The 3587-nt window shown below is 48.4% G+C and overlaps 1 protein-coding gene across 1 annotated transcript; it reads left to right on the top strand.

Moving 5' to 3' along the window:
- The first annotated feature begins 902 nt into the window (after positions 1-902).
- LOC124479489 lies at positions 903-3104 on the top strand. The gene is made up of 2 exons (XM_047038251.1): positions 903-2724; positions 3022-3104. The coding sequence occupies exons 1-2, from the start codon at positions 1107-1109 to the stop codon at positions 3102-3104; spliced, it is 1701 nt and encodes a 566-aa protein (XP_046894207.1). The 5' UTR covers positions 903-1106.
- The last annotated feature ends 483 nt before the right edge of the window (positions 3105-3587 follow it).

Below are 3587 nucleotides of genomic sequence, written 5' to 3'. Positions count from 1 at the left end.
TCTACTGATGCACACTGCCGGAAAACAAATAACAGAAGAAATCTTCCAGAGTGCACAACTGCCAATAGTGGTGTCCGGAAACCAAGTGGACGGTGTAGGGTTCGGAGGTCATCGCAACCAAGTATGGGCAGAGCTAAGGAAACACTACCCAGAGAAGATGGATCCCTCCAAGCTGGAAGGCGAAATGCTGAAAGACGACGAGTGTCCATCCAAGTTTCTGCATGTTTTCCAACGCAGATGGAGAGATGAGACAGGGAGTGCCTGGAACACGAACAACACCACACAGAGACTGTTTATGCTAATGGTGAAGAAGGCAATGCCACTGGAAGTACAGAAGTGTCTGGACGGTGTGGTGGGTCTGATGAAAATGGACTGGCCACTGTTCTCAGAACACATTGTCCATCACGTTGATAATGGCAGGAAAGATAAGCGGGAGGCGGAAGAACTAAACAAGCAACTTGTCAACAAGCTAGCGCAACTGCAGCTGGGAGAACTGTGTAAGCTGAAAAAAGACAAAGCAAGCCCCACAAGCCCCGGTTATAACAACACCACCCCAGGCTCCCGAGAACCCGACACTCCTGGCCCCAGTGATGTTCCAGCCACCACCCAAGCCACCTGTTGCAACAGGACCAGTACAGGCAGCAATAGTTAACCCTACAGCTCTGCCACCAATCCATGTGCACATTGGACCCCCAGATGGCATCTATCGATCCTGGAAGGGAAAAGGTGGACCTATGCAGCGAGGTGGGAACTCCCAGGGGGGAGGAGGACAAGGCCCACCCCCACAGCAGTACGGACAAGCTCAGTCCAACCCCAACCAGTATGGACAAGCACAGTCCAACCCCAATCAGTATGGACAAGGCCCACCCCCACAGCAGTACGGACAAGCACATTCCAACCCCAATCAGTATGGACAAACACAGTCCAACCCCAATCAGAACGGACAAGCGCAGTCCTACCCCAATCGCACTGACAATCAACAAGCTAATGTGTGCTGGGGATGTAAACAACCAGGACATATCAAAAGAGACTGTCCATCACAGTCTTGGGGACCAGCAGCGGACTGGCAATAGAGGTGCCCGGAGAAGCCTGAGGGGGAAACAATAATGTCACCAGTTATCTCACTACAACCACGAGAAGAACCCACCATACCAGTTACAGTGCAAGGACGAGAACATGCCTTCATGGTAGACACCGGAGCGACGTATTCATGCATTGGAAAAAACGGCTTCAATCTCCCCCTCTCCAGTTCATCCATCCGAACTGTAGGCTTTTCTGGGAAAACACAAGTAATACCACTTACGGAGCCACTCACGATGCAAATTGAAGGAAAAACTATTGTAGCGCCTCTACTGTACTCCGCACACACTCCCATCAATCTATTAGGAAGAGACATTCTCTGCATACTAAAAGCCAACATTGTGTGTACTCAACGCGGCCTGCAAATAGAGTTCCATGAAGGTCCCTCAGCAAACCAGATGATGCCAGTGATGGTTGGAAAGGAACTCCAAAATGGCTTAAGTCCATTAATGAATGTAACAGCACAAGATCATCACAGCCGGACACCACCGCTAGCGTACTGGCTACAATTGGCCCCACAAGAATCTTCACTAATCCAATTATGGGAAGAATGGGAACCGTGGGTCCAAGCATTGGTAGGGAAACCAAGACCACAACAGATGCCGCTCCACTGCACTCTTCTATATGACGAACATCAAAACTACACAGACTATGCCGACTGCTGGATGGAGCTGATCAATAAAAAACAATACTCCATCATCAGCCAGGATATTTTTGTAGGCCCTGAAGGAGCAGCCGCAGCCGTAACACTCCCACCAGAATTACGAGAATGGTATCATGTACAGAACTCAGCCCCGCATGTCCCATTGATGACAACCGAAGGACATCGATCTAGTGAGTTAGGACCAATGATAAAAGCAGCTTCACAAGTGTTAGACTGGAGGCCCACCAATAATAAGTACTTACACATATCTCCTGATGCCCGGTTTCATAGAATTTCAGCGAGAAATTACAACGTAGGGACAGCTGAGATAGTGGTTGTAAATGTAAAGACACCATCACATCAATGCCCATTGTCGGAACATGAAGATGTGTTAGGACAGGTGCCCCCATCCCTATGGTCAAAACATAAGACGGATGTGGGTTTTATACGGGCAGCAGACCCCATACACATAAAAGTGAAGAAGGGAGCAAGATTACCATACCAGAGGCAGTACCCACTCCGACAACACGCCATAGACGGGATTAGACCCACGATTAGGGGTTTAGTGGATGCGGGAGTCTTAATAGAGACAAAAAGTTCCTGTAATACACCCATCTTTCCAATAAAGAAGCCACATTCTAATGATTATCGGTTAGTACATGATCTGCGGGCTATTAACTCCATTGTGGACGTTCCAAAGGCAATTGTTCCCGATCCACATACACTACTTTCTAACATACCCCCAGGTACCAAATGGTACACCGTCATCGATCTGTGCTCTGCCTTTTTCTCAGTTCCCCTACACACTGATTCACAGTACCTGTTTGCTTTCACCTTTGAAGGCAAACAAATGACTTATCCTCGGTTACCCCAGGGATTCCTGGACAGCCCAGCTGTGTTTAATCGAGTGTTGGCCCAGGACCTGCAGAACCTGCACGTCACTAGTACCGTCTTGCAATATGTAGATGATATCCTTATTTGCAGTAGTTCAAAGGAGCAGTGTGAGTGTGTGCAATCCGGATTACTCAAAACCATTTCACCTATATGTTGCAGAACGGTCTGGATATGCTACTGCTGTGTTGTTGCAGGACACGCCCATTGGGAAACAACCGTTAGCCTATTACAGTACAAAACTGGATAATGTAGAGGCAGGACTTCCACCCTGCTACCAGGGACTGGCAGCCGCTGTCTTTGCTTTCAAGAAGGCATCATCACTAACCATGGAACACCCAGTCACGTTATATACGTCCCATCAACTGTATGCCTTACTCACAAGTCCCCGGTTTGTGTTAACACAGGCCAGACGGACTGGCTACGAGGTGATACTGTCTGCACCAGAGCTCACCATTCAAAGGTGCAGCATAGTAAACCCAGCAACTAAGATGGTGTTACCTGTAGATGGGACACCACATGATTGTGTTCATGTAACTGATGTATTTATGCGGGCACGCGACGACTTGCACAATGAGCCCATCGTAGCAGACCTCACATTGTTTGTGGATGGATCTTGCTTTAGGGATGCTGTAGGTAACCATGCAGGTTACAGCGTGGTGCAGCTTAAGGATGACTCCACATTTGAGATACTCCAATCTGTAAAAGTGGACCAACCATGTTCAGCCCAATTGGCTGAGATCAAGGCTCTTACAGCTGCATGTCAGGTGGCGTCGGGTAAGAGTCTTAATGTTTATACTGACTCTGCATATGCATATGGTGTGTGTCACGTGTATGGTAACATATGGAAACAGAGAGGTTTCCGCCGAGCGGATGGTACAACTATCAGCCACGGAAGCTCCATTTCGCACCTTTTAGAAGCTATGCACGTTCCAACGGCCTTGGCCATTATTAAGTGCCCAGCCCACCAAAA

Source organism: Hypomesus transpacificus, chromosome 17, assembly GCF_021917145.1.
Source record: "Hypomesus transpacificus isolate Combined female chromosome 17, fHypTra1, whole genome shotgun sequence".
NCBI lineage: Eukaryota > Metazoa > Chordata > Actinopteri > Osmeriformes > Osmeridae > Hypomesus > Hypomesus transpacificus.
Note: the sequence above shows the minus strand (reverse complement) of the source record. Positions and strands in the feature narration are given on the sequence as shown.